The 20,139-nt window shown below is 50.5% G+C and overlaps 1 protein-coding gene across 6 annotated transcripts in view; it reads left to right on the top strand.

Annotated features, from left to right (window-relative positions):
• Window positions 1-343: 343 nt before the first annotated feature.
• The window catches only part of LOC136456073 (uncharacterized), a 37,740-nt gene continuing 17,944 nt past the window's right edge, over window positions 344-20,139 (top strand). Inside the window, exons 1-6 of one of the 6 annotated variants that reach the window (XM_066455833.1) lie at window positions 344-470; window positions 618-714; window positions 1,637-1,741; window positions 2,032-2,101; window positions 5,963-6,219; window positions 6,829-6,945. In XM_066455833.1, coding sequence (XP_066311930.1) covers window positions 1,652-1,741; window positions 2,032-2,101; window positions 5,963-6,219; window positions 6,829-6,945 — 534 coding nt within the window. In that variant the 5' untranslated portion in view covers window positions 344-470; window positions 618-714; window positions 1,637-1,651. Of the gene's footprint in view, window positions 471-617; window positions 715-748; window positions 880-1,212; window positions 1,329-1,636; window positions 1,742-1,904; window positions 1,971-2,031; window positions 2,102-5,962; window positions 6,220-6,828; window positions 6,946-20,139 lie in introns of those variants that run through there. The other 5 variants (XM_066455836.1, XM_066455832.1, XM_066455834.1 and 2 more) reach the window with 5 other exon arrangements.

Here is a 20,139-nt window from a genome sequence, read left to right as displayed (position 1 = left end):
GTTTCACATTATTTTCTGAGTTTTGTAAATTAACTCTGACTTTTGGAGGTAAACTTTTTGAACTATTTTGTTTATTTAAACACTTTCTTTTATAAATGGAACAAAACCAACTCCACCTCAATCAAATATTAATAAATTATTTTCACCACATAAAATTAATGCAAAGGCATGAATGTAACAAACAAATCTAATTAATTATAAAATTCCTTTTTTTAAATCAGATTTGCACAGTTGAAATTCCTAAAACCCTAATTAAATATTGGAAATTTTAGAAAAATAACAAAAATATTAATTTTATTTAGTATAAAAACTATCCGCAACCCAGCACACTTGACGCACATCACAAGCATCGAGCCGCCGCCACCCGCCTGCAGGAACGCTACCGCGGCACCGCCTGGCCGTCACAAGCTGCCCGACGCCAGCAAGAGTCGCCCGCTCCGGAGTCCGCGAGAAGCTGCCTCCCCCCGCAAGTACGTGTAGAAAATGAGTTTCTTCTGCTCGATCTGTCCTCTTCTTGATTGATTGCTTCTTACCGATCCACGTATTCAGTGCCTTCCCCTCCCAATTCCTCTCCTGATTTTTTCCTTTCCCTCCTGGTTTGTCTTGATTTTTCCCAGCCAAGAGTAGAGGGTAGCATCGACTATCGAGCTAGCGCTAGTGCTCCTGCTACTCTGCTAGTGCTCTTGCTGCCTTTTCTTCTTCTGGCAAATAACAGTAAGAACAACAATAGCGGGTTTTCTGCATTGGATAAAGCTTGAGTATTGGAAGACCGCAAGCACTTGGATGGTTTAATTGCAATAGGAATTTACTATGGAGATATGCAGTGCAAGAAAATGGTCAATCATTGCCGTTGCATTCAATTCTCTGCTAAAACGCTAAGTAATTTCAGTGTGCTATTGCTTTTAGAATTTTAGTGTACCTTGGTATTAACTTATTAACTTAATTTTAAGAAATGGTAAAACGTATTTGCGTAACTTTTTTATTTTGGGAAAATGCTGTATCCTATCCTCCCAATATCGATAGATGTATTCGAATTCGTTCTGCAATCTATCTACCACCTGGGGCGCTTAGATTCAGGACTTTTTTTTAGCTTTTGAGCACAAATTTCTCAGTTTTAGAAAAAAAAACGTACAAATGAAGGTGCACATGGTGTAGACTTGCCATTTCTAACATGTACTAGATGATTAACTTTTCTTTTTCATCAAACTGTAGGTTTGTACCCTACTTAGTTCACGGGTAATTGTTGATGATGTTTTCTTCAAAACAAAGAAGGGTGTGCTTGGTTTTGTTGCGGTGGAGTATATCCTCTTGTGTCCTGGAGGTCCTAGGTTTGAAAGTTCGCATAAGCCTCCTCTTCTTCCTAGAAAATCCTTTCTGTAGACCCCAGGACCTTTTAATTTGTTACCGAGTACACTTTTTTTTAACATAAAACCGGTACTTTTCTTTGTCCAAGTCTATAATTTGTTTTGTGCCAGGCTAGAAACAAGCCAATCTGGATTTTGGCTTTTGCTCATGTTTTCTTTCTTTATATTCTGTTTTTTGATAGTTATTTTTGCTATCTGCATCTTGGTTGATGCAGTTTTACCCTGTGATTGTACTAAATTTTGTTCTGTTGGTAAACTTTATATGATTATAGGTTGGGTGGTTGAAAATGGATCTTATGCTGCCTTTTAAAGTTGGAGACATAGCTGAGTCAAGGTCCTTCTCTCTCGGTTACAGGGGTGCATGGTTCCGCAGTAAGGTACACCTTGTAATCTGGGAACCATATGTGCTCATGCACTCATATTGATGAGCATATACTATGTTTCCAGAATGCATATATCTGAGTGATACAATGTGACATGTTTAGGAACTGCCACTTATTTTACTCAATGTTGACAATGCGATGAAATTTTAAATTGTAGGTGGTGATTTTTTGGGGTAGTAACATGTCACAGTTTGATTTAAGTGTGCAAACTGGATAATTCGAGGTAGTAGCTTCTAACATGGACTTCTCCCTCATGTTAATATTATTGACCTCTTTCCTTTCAGATAAACCTTATGTGTATAAGGCAAGGTCACCTGGAGTGTCTTTTGGAGTATCTTGACTTTCCAGATGAAAGTAAGTATTTTTTTCCGTACCTTGGACAGTTTATTTATTCTGAGGATCTACTAGTATATGATTGTTAGATTCTTAAGACATCCAAATCTGTCATTTGCTGTGCTATCTTGACCTAGGTATCTATTTGTTTGTGTCAGTTCTTTACCATGATTTGTATAAAAAGATGTACCATTATCTTGAATGCACAATTTTTCCTCTTTTTTGTTTTAGCTAAATTGTATTTTAAATTGAGGTCAACCCCATTGCCATTAAGAACATTTTTTTTCTTGAACAACGCACAAGAGCTGCGTGTCATTTCATTAAGGTAGGAAAAAACACAAGTACAAAGAATCAAGCAGAAAGCCCAACCCGAACACAAACACACACCCACAACCAAACATCCCCCCACTGGAAAAGACTCGCCACAAAAAAATAATAAAGGCCTGACCAAAACCACCCAAAAGCCTAAAGAACTATGAAATTGGTGACCCAGTGAGGGGGCCTGGAGCTTGGAAGCACCAACCCAGCACCATATGGTGCTCTCAACAACCACTGTCTGAAGGAGAGCCTGAAGGTTTGACTGCATTCCTTCAAATACACATGAGTTCCGATGCTTCCAAATCTCTCAAGCCACTAGAATGATAAGGAAGTTTAGCCCTTTCCGCGTCTCCTTTGGCACTCCTCTGATCATGCTCCTCCACCATCTAGAGAAACTTCTTGTTCCTATTGTAAGTGCTACAGCTGCCAGATCCAGTTGCTGTAAAAAGAGAAAAAAAACAAACCTGCCGAGAGAAAACACAAGAGACTAGCCAAATGCTCTGCATTGTTTCCTTGGCTTGGTCATAGAACAGGCAGGCAGTCAGATGAGGTAATCACAGCTTGGCTAGCCGGTCTGCAGTCCAACATCCGTTGTTGATAGCCAACCACAAGAAGAATTAGCAGCGCAAAGGGGCCCAACTCTTCCAGATCCTCCTCCATGGGATGAACTTGATGGTTCCAATGTGTTTGGTTGGGCTGTGCCTTCTGAAAAAGCTCTGCTACTGTGGGTTGTGAAAAAGTTGCTATAGGTTGTGGGCTGTGGAAAAGTTGTAAGCTGTTTGGTTCAAACAAGTATAAAACTTACCTCCTATCTCTATTTTTCTTGAAACCACTGTGAAACAGCTCTATATTTTCACCATTTCAAAACAGAAAGCAGGGTCCAAGGCGCTTTCAAAACTGTACTACCCAAAAGTAGCTGCTTCTGAAAAAGCAACTTCTGGTTTCCACCCCTTTGGTTGGCTTTTGGCTTTTTGGAAGCAAAAGCAGCTCCCAAAAGCCCAACCAAAGGCACCCAAAGAATGTGGCGTAAGCTGATTTGCTGCTGTAGACCCTGGATTGGGTTAGCTTCCCACAATGCTGATCAAGGACACTTGGTTGCAGAATTAGGCCATCCACCAAGTCCCATACCGGCAGGTACTCAACCAGTACCTCAATTGTTAGGACCCCTTTGATATCACGCACCCAATTCCTATTTGGAGTGCCTGAGCTACAGTCCGAGCTTTCGAGTGCCCCTCTTGGGGAAAAAAAGGGCAGACCCAGTGCCGGAGGCTCCCACATGAGTGGGGTCTGGGGAAGGAATAAACCGAGACAAGCCTTTCCCCCACAAAATCTGCGGAGAGGCTGCTTCGAACCCACGACCTGGTGACTCAGTGAGACAGCTCTCACCACTGCACCAGGCCTGCCCTTCTACTGCCCCTCTTGGGACTGCCTTAAATAAATTGGTAGCTCATTCTGCCACGGTCCTGCCCATCAACCCCCAATCCATCCAAAACAAATGGATTCACCATTCCCCACAACTGTTTCTGTGGCCATATTTAACGCTTGGGCATTCTTTAATACCAGTCCACAGCCCAGCAGGGTAGCCCAAAGCCAACAGATGCGCAAAGCTCAACCGAGGATTTCTAGGTTATGAATGCCTAAGCCACCATAATCTAAAGGCTGCTGATCTCTCTCCTAGGACTCAAGACAGTTACCTCCATTTCATGATCAAAGGGTTGTGGGGACGCCAGGCAGCCTGGGAACCAGGCTGTTGTGGGTTCTTCAAGGACCCTCCTAGCCCCACTAGTCCTAGACAAAACTTTAGAAACATCAGCTGGGGTTAAAGAATTACACCAGCAATCCTACCCAGTTGAGACCCGCTGACAGCTCAGCAGCCGCGTACACCCCCCCCTCCCATCGTGTGATTCCTATCGGAAGCAATGCATACAGGGTAGGACACCTGGGGCGTAGAGGTATTCATGCCGGACACATTTACAAGCGGTTGATCAACTGGATCGTCCGCGTGCGGTGGGGCATCGTTCTCCAGGCAAAGCGTCTTGTTCTCCAGCAGAACATCGGAAAGAACAGAGGCCACCAAGCCATCATTGCCGGCCGAAGGAATTCAGCTATTGCACGGAGGAAGAGGGTCCACCGAAGGTGGTGACTTGTGTTCAAGCACCACGTGGCTGGCTCCAGTGGATTGCGGCCCCAACCTAGCAAGCACCAGTACCCATGGCGCCGCCTCCACCGACAACAAGTTGCCCAGCGCCGCTTGCACCGGTGAAGAAGTTGGAGAAGCTTGGTGGCGGCGGCACCGCCTGTGATGATGTCGATTGTCATTAGCTGGAGGCAGTGCTGGAGGATCATCCGCCATCAACTGCTGGTCAAACGGTGTAACCAAGATTCGAACTGGATAGGTCCGGGAGCACTTTGCCGGTCGAGGTCCTTCAATGGCCACCAGAGGTTCAATGATTTTGAGCACCATCTCTGTGAGACACCAAGCCGTGACCTAGAAAATGTCGCGTCAAGCGGCCATGTCATGGTGTGGGCCTCTTGTCGAACAAAACTTGTTGAGGAGCTGCTCCGCCGTCGCAAGCTCCCAAGCATGGGCGGGATGCCCCTCCCCTCAACTCAACCTTGATAGTGGAAGGCAAGGTTCAGTGAATACAAAATTTCAAGGTGCAATTAACCTTCATGTTAGAGAACTACAAAACAAGCACTAGATATGAATTGCGCATGGTCCAGAGCTTGTCTTTTTTGTTACCCATCCCCCACAAGTAAGCTTGCTTTGGACTAAAAGGTTCTGTTACTGCTATTGTTGTCGTTGTATCATAAGGTAATAGATTTAACCATTAAAATTTTAGAAAATTTGGAATAGTGTATCATGTATTTGTAATGATTTTTCACTTGCTGGGGAAGTGCCCATGGGCACACAAATATTGTAAATTTCAATTTTTTGGGTAATTTCTTTTTATTATTTCAATGTGATGATCCTATAAACCATGCAAGTTCAGTATTTAACAGTAGCTGTTGTATTTGCATCTAATAAAAAAGTAGAAGTCAAAGCACAGGTTCAGTACATTGTTTTGTTCTGTTCAGCTGTACCCTTGTCAGAAAGCCAGTTTAGGCTGTCCACTGTAGTTTTTGTCGAGCTACTCCTGCTCCTCACCATTATCATCTAATCTGCTAGCTTAGGGTAGTTAAGTTAGCTTGTTGTTAACTGTTTCGTTTGGTGTTAGCATGGACTTGATCAGAGATCGCGTGGGTAGTTGGTTTAGTGGAGTTGGAGTCATAGGTGAGTGCCTGGCTTTATGCACAACATGGAGCAATCGTGGGATGGCGTGATCATGCGTGGAGTTCAGCGTATGGAGTTGTTTCCGTTTTATGTAATCACTTGTATATATATTCTCAGCAATATACAGTTATACACAGAAAACACTGCTAAGTTTAGTAGCACCAAAATCCTGAGTTCATCAGTTGTTCTTCGGTTTCTTGAGTGCTCGGATTAGAGTTCTCCAGCGCCAAGAGATTGCCGGTGATCCACAACAGTTTTCACGTCTTACAGGTTTCTTTTTCCTTTGTCAGGGAAGACATGGACTCGGCTATACAAAATTCCCCCAGGTAGCCACATGAGGAAATCAAATCCGAGTAGGATGATCATGGTACGCCCTACCTTTCCACAGTGCTATTGGGAGAATGAAAAACCTAACCAACTCCCAAAGACACATGCTGTGGCAATTGTGACTGGTCCATGGAAAGTTGGTGACTTGATCGATTGGTGGTATACTGATTGTTACTGGACTGGGAAAATTATTGAGTTACTTGGTGATGACAAAGTAAAGGTAATACTTAACAGTTCAAATGGTTAATAACAATGCCCTGCTGCTTTCACATAATTGATTTCTGTCCATTGTTTTCTTATTTGCACTCTTGTGGAAATTGTTTCTGAGGATATCAATTAAGCATAATCATGCTGCACTATCAATTTTTTTTCACAATATTTTGCACCATTGTGTTGTTTGTGCCCATGTTCGTTACACATGCACTTGGTATCCACTTTTGTGGCATATGGAACCATGTGAGAAAGGTGGGATTAGCAAACAATGATTATGCAAGCTGTTATGCTTTAGAAATAATCACATTGATATTGATAATATGTAGTTTTTAACAAGTGGAAAACTTTTACCCTTTCAGTCAGCTAACATATGCTTAATCCTATGTTTCAGTCATTTCTTAATAGAAAACCCATTCATAAAAATTGAAACTAACTTCTCAAAAATACAACTGAGTGTTCCACTAATATTTGAGATTGGGTGCCACTTATCAATATCATAGTCAGTGGTATATTTTGGTGATTAAAATGCATTATCGTTTGGTGATTAATTTTTAGTCAGAGCCATGTATATCGAGAAAGATACAATGAGCTATTTTTACATGGCCTTTTTCTGCAGATAGCTTTGCATGAAGAGCCAATTGGTGAAGGTGGTTACTATGATGCTGATTGTAAGGATCTGAGGCCGGCCCTTGATTGGTCCCTTGAAAAAGGTTGGAGTGTGCCTGTTTCACAGGTAATGATTAAATGATGCTGGTGGTAGAAAAAACTCCTTCACACCATTATTTTTGTAATTTTATCACATAAACAGATTGAATAATAAGAAGACTGGCAAAGATATGAGATCCGCTAATGATCCTCTGTTACTAACTGGATTCTGCACTGTACTTAAAAAGGTGCAATAATGCCAAACATAGCAGTGATCCAAGCCTGTTCTATTCACCAAAATGATAACATTGTTGATGTAGTTTTTTCTTATACACATGCATTGTGCCAACACTCTCACGGTGCAACTGGTCAGCACAACACGCCAAAGAAGCGGTTGGCTGAGCTAGCCCGGGTTCGAGTCACGGCACCATCTTCTTAAAGACGAAAATCAGGGGGACATCTCTCCCCCTGGTCAATTTTTTTTTATACACATGCATTGTCATGCATTTATATATTTATATCCAGTGGTTTCATATTTCCATGTTGTTACTCCCTCCGATTTTTGTTAATAATTATTTTTGGCATTGACAAAGCCTCTGATACATGTCTTTGAACATTATTATAAACATATGCGAGTGAACTCACTGAAATATTTATCAAAATGGATCTACTAATGCATTTTTATGTAAGAAAATTAGCAATGACAACAGAGCCTTTTAATCCCAAGAAAATTGGTGTAGTCTAAAGGCCCATTTACTACAGCTCTAGCTCCGAGGTCTATGATGGATATGTAGTTTGTAGATTAAATTAAAGTGGTTTAAATATTTTTATTTAATCTAAAACATAAACGGAATGAGTCATGTAAATGCACTTTACATGTCTGCAGTTCTAGATCCAGGATTTCCTAGAGCTACAGGTGACCAGCTCGACTTCCTAGAGCCAGAGCTTTGCCAAATAAGGCCTAAAATAAAATCTAACATGATTTACCAATAAAGAGGGTAAAAAAATAGAAATAATATTAGTAATAGTAATTATGGTAAACAAAGACCTATAGCTCAACTGAGTGCATAACATCAAGTGACTTTGCTGCTTCATCAATTCTACCAACTAAGCAGTGGCCACACAGAGATGGTGCCGCGCTCGTGTCGGCCGCTGCCCGCCGCGCTGCCGGCCCACGCATAGCCTCGCTTGCGCTCGCCCGCGCCGCCGGCCAACGCGCAGTCTCGCTCGCGCTACACCCGCGCGCAGCCGGCGCTCTTGCCCTCCCGTTCCGCTCTAGCAGCCGCCCCCTCCCCTCGCAGTGCGCCAACAACCTCGCCTTGCCTCTCCCCCGTCAATGTTGGTCCCCGGCTGCATCGGCGCATCTCTGGGGAGGCACCTCTTCGGCTAGGTCGCCTCTGACGGCTCGGCAACCTCCGAGCGCTCTCATCGAACTCGAGCAGGACCCTGCTCTTGCAGAGCTGGTCAGAGAGTGGGACTTCTCCCCGGGTAAGCGCTTTGAAGCTGAGGTTGTGCACAAATTTTCCTTCTCAGTGCATCATCCTTCTTCCTCCCCGGACGGCTCTTTCTTCGTGCTCGTGGTTTTCAGCAGGTTTCTTTTTCGTCTCACGGAAGATTCAGTTGCTTTGGCTTTGCACTGCTGTCTGGGAGGCGCTCCCGCTGGTTTTCATGTCACTTACCAAAGTGACCGCCACTTTCATTTCTCGTCTGCTAATTCGATCTCTCAGAAGAATCACGACTGCTCATTTTGACGTCTATTTCCACTTGTGGCGAGGCGGAGGTGATAATTGGGAACTTGAGAAGAAGCGTTGGGACAAAGAAGAGAAAGCTAGTAGGACAACGGTGCTTAGTCCAAAAAATAAGCGCAAATTGACTTCTAAGAATGTTTCTTTCTGCAGTAAGCTCGTTCAAGATTCCCCAGCGCGTAAATCTCGTCCTACTGAGATTGGCCTGGTCATCAAGATTGGCAAGTTCTTTTGTCCTATCACTATTTCGTCCAGCAGTGATTCGGTTTGCTCCACAGCTGACTCTGGTCTTGGAAGGAATTCTGAGCACATGCCACCCCTCGAAATCTCTCAGGCGTCTTCTGGTGTCTTGGTGTTCACAATGTTAATGGTGAGCTTGGTGTTCATATTGTTCAAAGTGCTCCTGTTGGTACTAGCAAGAGTGCTACCTCAAGTACAGAGGGCTCTCGGAACCAAGGTATCTTTCAAAATCTCAAAAGAGATCTTCACATCAACTGCCCTCCTGATCGAGCCACCAGCATTTATCAGGCCGGCAACATTGAGCAGGCCGCCAACTTTCAGCCGACTGAAATGATTAATGAAGGGCCTCATCCCCAAGGTGAACGCTTAAATTTCTTCCTGAACTCTTCAACTCGCCTCTGCTTCAAATGCCCGAGTCCAGACCATATAATAAGAGACTGTTGGGAGAAAATCCGGTGCTTTTATTGCTACAACTATTGTCATAAAGCTCGCTTTTGTAACAAAAGGCGATTAGACCAAAATCTGAAATGGGCCTTGAAGCCCAGTAAGTGTCACCCATCTAAAGAAACTAGCGGCAAGGGAGAAATTTCTATTCAGTGGTCCCTTGGACCCAATGCGCCAAGCGACGTTCCGTCTTCCTCAACCCCCCTGCGCATAACAGTGGCCCACATCCTTTTCAAGGGCCTATTGTTCCAGGCGAAGTGGACCATGTTGTGCAAGCTGCTGACCAAGTCATGGATCACTTGATAGAAGCTAATTAGAATCAGGAAGTTATAACTGAAGATCAAGGCTCTGTTGCAAGGATTCATGCTGCGCCCTCTAATAGTCATCTCCAGCCAGGGCAAGGTGCTATCAAAGAAATGGTCACTTCAAATGATCACAGTGTTCAGAGCGCTTTAGTAATCCAGCAGGTGGCAGTTGAGCAAACACAAGTACCTACAAACAACAACCCCCTTGTTCCCTGCATGAACAACACTTTGACAAAGGAGCAGAGGGACAACATGCAGAGAGAGGTCATCTTCAATTACCTGGCTGGTGGTCTGAAACTACTCATAGTTAATCAAAGGGTTTCAGGTGCCTCAGGACTAAGGGGCAGCTTGTCCACCCCAAGTTCCCTTATTAAGATTGATCTCTCTGCTCTGTGGATCAACTCAATCAGCATCAGTGTCAATGCTCCTGCTCAGAATAATGTCATCAATGCAGTGACTGCTCCTGGCATTTTTCAGCTAGACGAAGCCCCAGGAAACTCTCTGGCTTTGCTAAGTCTGCAAGGTCCAGTTGCTGCTCCATACAAAAGCACCACTTCCATAAGTAAGGTCTATTATAGGAAGAAGCTCAAGAACAAGACCAAGACACTTGAAAAGCAAATCACTGAAATGGAGCCTACCCCAGAACATGCAGGCAATGTGAACAAAGGAGCTCAGGAGTCCCTGACTTCCCTGAAGAATTTGGAGCTGCTCTCCCAACTGACACTCCCAATGTGAACAAAGGAAAAGATACAGCTGCAAGGAAAAAGAGATGTAGCACCCCTGTTACCACTAGGAGCTCAGGAGTCCGAGATTCATTGGTACACTTGATGGATGCAAGCCAACTGTGATCTCTGCAAAGAAAGCAACCATCAGAAACAAAGCCAAAGGAAAAGGAACCATGCCCCAAGCAGATCTCCTTGGTAGTATTTTACTTCCTCCTAGTCAAGATGTTGATTTCCCAGGACTCTCTGATATTGCTAAATATGCTGATAATGAAATACCTATTGCTAAAATTCAGAAGATAGCAGTGGAAACTTGTTGCGTCGCTCCTTCGGAGGTGACAGCGGAACTGCTCTTTGCGTCAAGGCCTGAAGATGAAGCTGGCCCAAGCAAGAGTGGCAGCACAAATGATCACCATCCCGGACAAGAGGATGGCCTCTCTCGCTCCCACCCCTCCCCTCCCCGGCGCCCTCCCATACAGCAGCCCCACGTCGGTGCCTGTTCATGGCTCGACGGCCACCCTCCCAGTCGAGCCCCTTCAGCCCTCCTCCTCCCTGGCAACCCAGGTAGGTCGCTCCAAAGGTGAAAGGTGGCGCGACGCCAGTCCGTCCTCATCTGCGGGCGGCTCCTCTCCCGTTCCTTCGTTCAAGGAGGTGCTCCTTTCTGGTGGCGCTTCTTCGTCAGCCTTGCCGCAGCCGGTGGTGGCTGAAGTTCGCCGGCCTCCGAGAATCGTTCTCCGGTCGCGGGCCCCTCAGGCGTCCGCCGGAGAGGGCCCTGACGGGGCCGGGTGGCATCGGTACGAGGGTCGTCGTGCTCGCAAGCGGCGGCTGCGGGGGCTGCGCGAACCTCGTCGCTCGGTGCCGGCGGACCTCAGGGGGAGGTGTTTCAATTGTTTCTCCCCGTCTCACCGTGCGGCCTCCTGCTTGAAGGGGCCTCGCTGCTTCAGGTGCCGGGCGATTGGCCACCGTGCGTCCATCTGTGGTGGCCGTGGCCAGGCTCTGCACGCGGCGGCTCCTCGGGCTCTCCTCGTGTGGCGTCCTAAGTCCACGCTGGGAGACTCGAAATCTATGAAGATGGTGTCCTCAACAGCTGCGCCTGACGATGGGGGCTCCGGGGCGGCGGGGGCGGCGGCTGTTCCAGGCACGCGGACGAGACGTCATCGCCGAGTCAGGAAGCGGCGGCGTTCGAAGGCTGCTGGCTCGGGCGGTCCGTCTGGCCAGGAAGATGAAGAGAATAACGTGTCTGCTGCTTGCGATCATGCTCCGACCGTCTCCGGTGATGCTCCTGCCCGGCCTCGTCGTGTCATTGATCGTTCAGCTAAGATGTCCAGGGCTGAAGATGAACTTCGCAATGCGCTCTCGGTCTCGATTGTTGGAGACACCGCGACTCTTTCGGTTGACGTTCTGGTTGATGAGTTAGCTCGCCGCCATGAACTCCCGATCGAGTCGCTGGAGTTTCACAGTCTGAGCCGTGAAGATGGTCTGCTGATCCTCCCCGATGAAGCTTCTGCTGTCCGAGTCTACAATGAAGGAAGGCCTCTTCACTTGCCTCTGTTCACCCTGTTCTTCCGGCGCTGGTCTCCGTTCAAGGGTGCGTCTGCAGTGGTGTTGCCCTCGCTTGTTGACATTGAGCTGAGGGGTATACCTGCACATGCATGGGAACTGGAGACGGCGGAACATCTTCTGGACGAGTGGGGCTGGGTGCGCGAGCTCCATCCTGCCACGATTGATCGCAAGGACTATTCGGTTTTCCGCTTGAAGGCTTGGTGTTCTCAGCCGGAACTCATCCCGACGACTTTGGACTTGGACATTGTTGAGCCCCCGATACAAGTTGAAGAATTTCCGCCGGTGAAGCGTGCGTTAAGGTATGAAATCAAGATTGCAGTTTCTGCGTCGACTTCGTTTGGGATGGAAGACGATCCGCCTTCGCCTCCGCTGCACGACGACTCCGACCAAGGGAGGCGTCGACGCCGGCGGCAAGCCCCTGCCTCGCCGGTGTTGGCTGCCAGAGGGCAGCTTGGCCAACAGGCCGCTTGGATTGTATTGCAAAAATGACTTAGGGATACAAAGATGCTAACCACTGCATATATAGGCAAGTGGTGTACCTACTTCTTAGCATATTCTAACTGCATAAAGCAGATGCTATGATTCCTACTTGGTTGCCAAGGCACCATGATCAACTTGGTTGCCAAGGAAACACATTACAGAGAATAGTAAATATCTTATAGCAGGTAACATGAAAAACAAGAACACTAGGCTAACTACTGACAATTCTCCCCTTTAGCCTTGTGGTCCTTGGAAGTGATATGCTTGAGCCCAATTCTTCCCCTCATCTCTTCAAATTTTGATCTTCCAAGAGACTTGGTTAGAATGTCAGCCAGCTGATTAGTGGTGGATATGTGATCAGCCTTGATACTTCCATCTTCCAAGCAGTTTCTAATGAAATGGTACTTGATTCTGATGTGTTTACTGCGCTCATGAAAGACTGGATTCTTGGCTAGAGCAAGTGCAGACTTACTGTCAACCTTCAGTTCAACCACTTCCACATTCCTTCCAAGGAGGTCTGCTAGCAACCTGGATAGCCAAATAGCTTGTTTTGCAGCTGTGGTAGTGGCAATGTACTCAGCTTCACAACTAGATAGAGCTACCACCTTCTGCTTCACAGACTGCCAGCATACAAGATTGCTTCCCAGGAAGAACAGAGTGCCACTAGTGCTTTTGCTGGTGTCAATGTCCCCAGCCAAGTCACTGTCGCAGTATCCAACAAACCTTGCTCTCCCTGGAGCTTTAGTGTAGTGAAGTCCGAATTCCAGAGTACCAGCCACATATCTCAGGATGCGCTTGATGGCAGCTTGGTGCTCTGCTGTTGGTCTTTCCATGAACCGACTGACAAAGCCAACTGAGAAGGCTAAGTCAGGTCTTGTGTGGACCAAGTATCGCAGGCTGCCCACCAATCTTCTGTATTGGGTAGGATCAACTTCTTCAGCCGTGCTCTGCCTGCTCAACCTCAGCCGTTCCTCCATTGGTGTATGGGCAGGGTTGCAGGCATCCATGCCTCCTAGCTCAAGGATCCTCTTGGCATAATGGGTCTGCCTCAGAGTGATCCCAGCTGAATCTTGATGTACTTCGACTCCCAGGTAGAAAGACAGAAGGCCGAGGTCGCTCATGTCGAAGACCTTCTTCATCTGAGCCTTGAAACCTTCTATGGCTTGAGTGCTGGCACCGGTGATGATCAAATCATCAACATAGACACCGATCAGCAGCAGCTCCTCCCCTGTTCCTCGCCTGTACATCGCAGCTTCATGGTCGCTTTGCTGGAAACCCATCTCCTTGAGGGTGGCATCCAGCTTGGCGTTCCAAGCTCGAGGAGCCTGCCGCAGGCCATACAGAGCCTTGCGCAGACGGTACACCATCTTCTCCTTCCCGGCGACGGTGAAGCCAGACGGCTGCTTCACATACACCTCCTCCTTGAGGTCGCCGTTGAGGAAAGCAGATTTGACGTCCATGTGGTGGACGCGCCATCCTTCTTGGGCTGCCAGCGCGAGGAGAACTCGGACGGATTCCATGCGCGCCACGGGAGCAAACGCGTCGTCGAAGTCGATCCCTTCCTGCTGGACGAAGCCCCGCGCCACCAAACGCGCCTTGTACTTGGTCACCGCGCCCCGCTCGTCCTTCTTGAGCTTGTAGACCCACTTCAGAGTGATGGGCCGATGACCGGGAGGAAGCTCCACAAGTTCCCAAGTGCAGTTCTGCTCAACTGCCTTGATCTCCTGCTCCATGGCGGCCTGCCAGGCAGGATCGCCTTCAGCCTCCGTGAAGTTGGCTGGCTCGCCGGCGTGCGTGAGATGAAGCTCGGCGAAGAGACGTGAAGCCGGCAGCGGTGTGGGTGCGTCCCCGATGATGTTGGGCATGGTACGGTACCGCAGCTGCTCGCCACCGTAGGAGGCATCAAGGCGATCGTCGTCGTCCTCGAGCGGTGACGCGAACTCAACTGGGTCCGCCTGCTCTGTTTCTGCTGCTGGTGAAGCAGAGGAAGCTGGTGAAGTAGAGGAAGCTTGTGGATCATGCTCCCCTGGAGCTGGTGACGGCGTGTGCGGCGGGGCTCCGTCTGTGTCGACTCCCCAGAACTCGATGTCGAAGTCACTGGAGGCGGAAGCAGACGTCCCGGCGGCCGAATTGGACCAATCCCAGCCGCGCCCTTCATCAAACACCACGTCGCGGCTCACCTTCACGCGTCCCGTCACCGGATCGAGGACCCGATAGGCCTTGGCGCCCTCGGCGTAGCCGATGAAGACCCCAGCCTTGCCGCGGTCGTCGAGCTTGCGCAGGTGTCCGAGCTCCCTTGTGTAGGCGACGCAGCCGAATGTACGCAGGTAGCTCACCGCCGGCGCTCGTCCATGCCAGGCTTCATGGGGGGTCTTGCCTTGCAAGCTTCTTGTTGGCGCGCGGTTGAGCAGATGCACCGCCGTCATTACCGCCTCCCCCCAGAATTTGGCCGGCATGGACCTCTGCTTCAGAAGCGCGCGCGCGGTCGCCACGACCGTCTGATTGCGCCGTTCCACAACACCGTTTTGCTGCGGTGAGTGTGGTGCAGAGTAGTGCCGCTTGACTCCTTCGGCGGCGAAGTACTGCGCTAGCTCGCCGACGGTGAACTCTCCTCCATTGTCGGTCCGCAGTACCTTGAGCTCACGGCCGGTCTCCTTCTCTGCTTCGGCCTTCACCCGCTTCACGGCATCCGCAGCAGCATCCTTGGTCGGCAGAAGCACCGCCCACATGAAGCGGGTGGCGTCGTCCACCATCAGCAAGAAGTAGCGGCGCCCTCCTGGCGTCGCCGGCGTCACCGGCCCACATAGGTCGCCGTGGACGAGGTCCAAGGGCGCCTGCGCGCGGTACTGCGCCTGCTGCGGAAATGGCTTGCGGCGGAGCTTGGTAGTGACGCAGGTGTCGCAGACTTGCTCCGCATGCTTGATCACCGGCATCCCCCTCACCATCTCCTTCTTGCCGAGCTGGTGCAGTGCCTCGAAGCTGAGATGCCCGTAGCGCTCATGCCACCTCCATGACTCGTCCTCTTTCGTGGCGGCAAGACATACCGGCCGCGCGGCCTCCAAGTGCAGGACGTACAACCGACTGGGCCCGCGATGTACCTTGGCGAGAAGACGACTACGCCGGTCCCAGATGCGGAGCACTCCATGATCAATCTCCACCCTGGAGCCTCCTTCGTCGAGCTGCCCCAAACTCATGATCGAGTTCCGGAGCGCTGGGATGTAGAAGACGCCGTGGAGGACGCGCTGATCTCCGTTTTTGGCCTGGAAGACGATGGAGCCGGTCCCCTTGATTTCCACTCGAGACGAGTCGCCGAACCGCACCGTGCCGCGCGCCGTGGTGTCGAGCTCGGCGAAGAGCTCCCGGCGGCCGGTCATGTGATGCGTGGCCCCGCTGTCGAGGTACCATCCGTCGAGCGCCTCCTCGTTGGCGCTGGTGTTGAGGAAGACTCGCGCGCGCGGCTCGTTGATGTCGAGGGAGACCGTGGCCTTGGAGCAGACGGCTTCGTCCTTCTCGTCAAGCTTGAGGAAGCCGTGGGCGAAAAACAGAGCACCATCATCGTCCTCTGCTTCTGCGACGTGAGCAGCTCCGCCACGCCCTCCACCGCGCCTTCCTCCTCGATCACCTCCAACACGGTAGCCTCCTCCGCGTTGGTTGCCACCGCCACCACCGCGGTCACCACCACCACGGCGCGGCTGGCGGCAGTCGCGCGCCCAGTGGCCGCGATCACCACAGTTGAGGCAGGTGTCGTCGTTTACCCCGCGATCGTCGCCACCGCGATTTCCCTTCCCGCGCTGCTTCTTGCCGCCGCGTGGACGACGTCGTGGTTCCTTGCCCGACGCGGAAACGGCAGCCTCCTCCTTCTCCTTGGCACGCCACTGCTCCCTTGTCAGCAGCAGTCCACCGATGGCGGCCGGTTCCGCGTCCAACGCCTCCATGTCGTCCACCGTCTTCAAGCGTCCAGACACCTCCTCGATGGTGAGGTCCTGGAAGTCCAGAAGCGTCTCGATGGCGATCCGGAGCTGAGCGTACTTTGGCGGCACGGCGCGCAGGAGTCTCTCCACCGCGCGCTCTTCATCGATGTCGTTGTCGCCGTGGAGAAGAAGCTGCTGCTTCAGGGCCATCAAGCGAAGGGTGAAGTCCTCGATCTGCTCTCCTGGACGAAAGGCGAGCTTCTCCCAGTCGCTGCGGAGTCGCTGGAGCGTGGCGCGGCGCACTCGATCGACTCCGATTCGCGCGGCGGCGATGGAGTCCCAGGCCTCCTTGGCCGATCCCTTCTCGGACAGCGGCATCTGCATCTCCTGTGGCACGGCGGCGATGATCGCCTCCACCGTGCGCCTGTCCTCATGGTATGGCAGGTCCTGGTACTCGATCGCATCCCAGAGTTGCCGCGCCTGGAGCTTCAGCTTCATGATCGAGGCCCACTCATGGTAATTTGTCTTGTTGAGCATCGGCCAGGTGGAACTTGCGCCAGAGTCCTTGTACACGGTCTGGATCACCGGCGAGCGGCCCCTGGCCCGTCCGCGGCGGCGATCCTGATCCCGATCGGGCGACCGCGTCTGCCTGCGCTCGCGCTCCGGACTCCTCCGCGGAAACGGGCGGCGATCACGCGGCGGATCCTCCTCCACCAACTCTCGACGCAGAGCCGCGGCCGTGGCGGCTGCGTTCCGAGCTGCTGCTGCTGCGGCCTCCGCGGCCTGCTGCGCCTGCGCGGCTGCGGCCTCTGCCGCGGCCAGACGCTGCGCCCGGTGCTCGGCGGCGGCGGCTGCTGCTGCTGCTCTCTCTGCGGAGGTGGCCATGCTCTTCCCTATCTCTCAACCGGCTCTGATACCAATTGTTGGCTGCCAGAGGGCAGCTTGGCCAACAGGCCGCTTGGATTGTATTGCAAAAATGACTTAGGGATACAAAGATGCTAACCACTGCATATATAGGCAAGTGGTGTACCTACTTCTTAGCATATTCTAACTGCATAAAGCAGATGCTATGATTCCTACTTGGTTGCCAAGGCACCATGATCAACTTGGTTGCCAAGGAAACACATTACAGAGAATAGTAAATATCTTATAGCAGGTAACATGAAAAACAAGAACACTAGGCTAACTACTGACAGCCGGAGTCCGTCGCCCTTGGGTCTGGTGCCTCCGGTGGTGCCCCGCGGGTCCCTGTGCATCGGCGATTGGGCGCTGGCCCGGTGGTTGTAGACCAAGGGGCGGAAGTCGAGGATCCGATTGATGGCGCTAACTCTGCTGCGCCCGAGGCGACGCAGGCGGCGGCTTCACAGCCCGTGGAGCCCGAGGCGACGCGGGCGCCTTCAAGTCTCTCGCCTGCCTCGTCCCTGCCGGTGGCCATTGATGATCTGGCGGCACTGGTCATTTTGCCCGGATTGGCGAACGAAGATTTGATCCCTCAGACGCCGGGATTTCCGTTCTGGTTGTCGGAGGCTAGTCCTGCCTCGTCGGTTCGGCTGGATGAAAATCTCAGCAACGACACATGGTGGGCTAAGGATGGCACTACGGCCCAGTCTCCAGGGGACCGGCCTGCCGGCCCACTGCTATCAGGCCCACATTCCTCGAGGGGTCCTGACCAGCCGGGCCTGACGTCTCAGGTCATCAGTGGAGCGGGGCTCCTTGCTTCTCCATCTCTGGATGAAGCTCCAACCCAGGCTCCGGTGCTGGCGGCAATGAGCTCTTCGCCGGATCTTACCGCTGCTGACTCAGCGCCTACAGATGCCCAGGGCGTCTTGGCGGGCAGGGGGGTCACTTCTCCTGTGAAGACCTATTCCAGAAGGCGGCGACGTATGGCTGGGGGGGGACGGCGTGGCCGCGGCTCCGCTTCCAGAACCTCTCCTGGCAAGCGTGGAAGCCTTGGCCGGGCCGGCGGGCGTTGATGTGCTGGCCGTGACTCCGCACCGGACCTCTGCCCTTGGTCCTGGGTGTGTTGAGGTCATGGCTGAAACTCCGCCTGCTGCCACACGCAGGTCTCCCAGCGGCAAGGCCATCCTTGAGTCTCCGTCGAGGCGCAGATCAAGGTTCATGAAGAAAATCTCTAAACGGATTGAAAAAATCCTTCCTACTCCGCGCGCCCCGAAGCCAAGAGCCCGGTCTCACACGTCTGCTGCCCCACCACGAAGAAGTAGAAGAATTGCGGGTGTTGGGCCAGAGTCACCATCCGGAGCTGTTCCCACCAGGTACAGGAAAAGAGTTATGACAGTCCTGAACGTCGTCAATGAAAATGATGGTATTCATCAAGATGTTCTGGATGCTTATGGCAAGTTGTTCGGTCAACCTCTCCCAGAATCTCATGTTCAGGCCTTAGCGGCTCTTTTTGGTTGGGCAACCCCGGATGTGGGGGAAGTAGAGAGCGTTCCTGATAGTGGGCAGGCTGTGTTGCCAGTTGTTATCTGATTTTGTTCTCTCTCGTCTGGTCGATTTCCCTTCTTCATAACATAATGAATCCTTCAAACATCCTCTGCTGGAATGTTCGCGGCCTCAATTCGAGGGCTCGCCAAGATGCAGTGCGTACGCTAGTGAATTCCTGTCGTGTTGACTTTGTTTGCTTACAAGAGACAAAAATGCCGGTAATTTCTCAAGGCGTCATTCTTTCAATGTTGGGCTCGGTTTTTTCTCATTGGGTCGTTTTGCCGGCTGTTGGTGCAAGTGGAGGAATCCTTCTGGCATGGAGGCAGGATCTAGGCCCGGCCACTGCCAGTCGTGTTGATGAACACAGTATTTCTGTGCAGTTCTCCCCTGCTGGCCTGCAACCTTGGTGGCTTACTTGTGTATATGGGCCTCAAGGTGATGAGAGGAAAATACTCTTTTTACAAGAATTAAGAAATGTGAGATCTGCTTGTCAAGGACCCTGGTCTGTTCTTGGGGATTTTAATCTCATCACAAATGCTGAAGACAAAAACAATGAGATTCTTAATAGAGCAATGATGGGCAGATTTCGCCGTCTAATCAATGAATTGGAGTTAAAAGAGCTGCCCTTGCAAGGTCGAAAATTTACATGGTCAAATCAGCAAGAATCCCCTACGCTTGTCAAGCTAGATAGAGTGTTTTGTTCCTCAGAGTGGGAAAACCTGTTTCCAAACTGTCTTCTGCAGAGCGGCGCCTCCGATGGCTCTGATCATTGCCCCCTCCTTCTGGGTTTGCATGATGTTCAACCTCGCAAGGCAAGATTTCATTTCGAATCCTTCTGGTGCAAACTTGAGGGGTTTCAGGATGCAGTGGAGACTGCTTGGACTTCAGTGGACGCCTCCTGCTACCCATTCGACACCCTGGCAAGAAAATTCAGAGCTACTGTCAGAAGATTACAAAGTTGGAGCCAGAAAAAAGTGGGGCATGTCAACACTCAATTGGGGCTGGCCAGAGAGATTTTGCACCAGCTTGAAATTGCTCAAGACCATCGAGCCCTCTCTGGCCTGGAGCTCTGGTTGCGTAACAAACTCAAGCTGCACTCTCTGGCACTCTCGTCACTGCAGCGCACCATTGCGCGCTGCCGATCTCGCATCTCATGGCTCTGTGAGGGCGATGCCAACACAGCCATGTTTCACTCCCATGCTAGGCATCGGATGAGGAAAAATTTCATATACAAGCTCACAACTGATGACGGTTTGGTTCTCACAAAACATGAGGAGAAGGAGCAGAATATCTTCAATTTCTATAGTACTCTCTTGGGTGAAAATCTGGATCGGGGTGTTACAGTAAACTTGGAAGCACTAAATGCACCAAATCTTGACCTATCCGAGCTAGATGATCCTTTCTCTGAGGAGGAAGTTTGGAAAACT

Source organism: Miscanthus floridulus, chromosome 6 (assembly GCF_019320115.1).
Source record: "Miscanthus floridulus cultivar M001 chromosome 6, ASM1932011v1, whole genome shotgun sequence".
Lineage (NCBI taxonomy): Eukaryota > Viridiplantae > Streptophyta > Magnoliopsida > Poales > Poaceae > Miscanthus > Miscanthus floridulus.
This window is presented reverse-complemented; position numbering and strand designations above follow the sequence as displayed.